Here is a 1136-nt window from a genome sequence, read left to right as displayed (position 1 = left end):
GCTACAGCAATATGAGCCCAGCCACAAGAAGACCCAGGGCCTGGTGAGTTCAGTTCAGATTTCAGACTGTATCTCCAATATTTCAGTCCATGAGAGTTACAGAAGAAGGGATTACTCACAGGCTGAAACATGACCATAACTATTGTTCAATTAGCCATGTTTCAGCTGCTCTGAGAGATTCACAGGGAAAATGAAGGGATGTTCTCCTCTTTGAATATCTGCAGTAATTATATCCCAGTGAGTCATCTCAGTTCTCTTTTTCTCCTATGTCCCAATATATGGAAGATAATCCCATTTAATCCTCCCCTTGCTCCAGCCCAGTTCAAGATCAGCAGCTCATGGCTGATTGAGGGGAGTTGCCACTGGATTAAGGTGGTGGCACCAAGGCCTGAATTTGGTTTCCTGCTTAAATGCTCAAATACTGTGCAGGTTGGGTGTCTCCTTCGAATCAGGAGCATTTTTGTCAGAAAGGGCTTGCAGAGCATGAGTTTCACACAGAATAAATAAACTCTGCCAGGCATAAATCACTCAGGTGGTTCATAGCATGTTTCACTTGATCCCATGATCGCAGGGCTCTTCTAGATCCTCCATCATCAAATCCTGCTGGTTATTCACCCAATTTCCTTTCTTGACTGCCTTCCCCCCATCCTTAGCTGTCTGAGAAGCTTGATTCTGGGGTGTCTGGTAGTGGGCAGCTGGCAGGATGGCATTGCTTTGGCCTGGTTGGGAACAGACCTCCCTGTGAGCAACCTCCCTGGAGCACAGCTGGAGTTTGAAGACAGCCTGGAATCCTCGGCGGAAGTTTTCATTCCAGAACCCATAGATGATGGGGTTGACACTGCTGTTGAAGAAGGCCAACCAGTGAGCAAAGGGATAGATGTAAATGTTGATGAGCTGCAGCTGGAGATCAGAAAGGTTGGTGTAGTCTGAGAGCAGCATCAGAGTCCACAGGGGGAGCCAGGACAGGGTGAAAAGCAAAGCCACAATAATGAGCATTTTAATGACCTTTTGCTTCCTCTTGGACACACTGTGCCGCTGTTCCTGGCTGCACTTGCCTGCCCCAGGCATGGCTGTGTGGGACAGAGCAATGCAGATCCTGGTGTACATGATGACCATGAGTGACAGCGGAGCCAGGT

At 48.2% G+C, this 1136-nt stretch overlaps 1 protein-coding gene across 1 annotated transcript in view; it reads right to left on the bottom strand.

Annotated features, from left to right (window-relative positions):
* Nucleotides 1-549: 549 nt before the first annotated feature.
* NPFFR2 (neuropeptide FF receptor 2) overlaps nt 550-1136 on the bottom strand; it is a 2418-nt gene continuing 1831 nt past the window's right edge. The window contains 1 exon segment of the mRNA XM_009079473.1: nt 550-1136. This exon segment is cut by the window's right edge and continues 11 nt beyond it. Coding sequence (XP_009077721.1) covers nt 550-1136 — 587 coding nt within the window.

The sequence above is a fragment of the Acanthisitta chloris genome, unplaced genomic scaffold (genome assembly GCF_000695815.1).
Source record: "Acanthisitta chloris isolate BGI_N310 unplaced genomic scaffold, ASM69581v1 scaffold34817, whole genome shotgun sequence".
Lineage (NCBI taxonomy): Eukaryota > Metazoa > Chordata > Aves > Passeriformes > Acanthisittidae > Acanthisitta > Acanthisitta chloris.
This window is presented reverse-complemented; position numbering and strand designations above follow the sequence as displayed.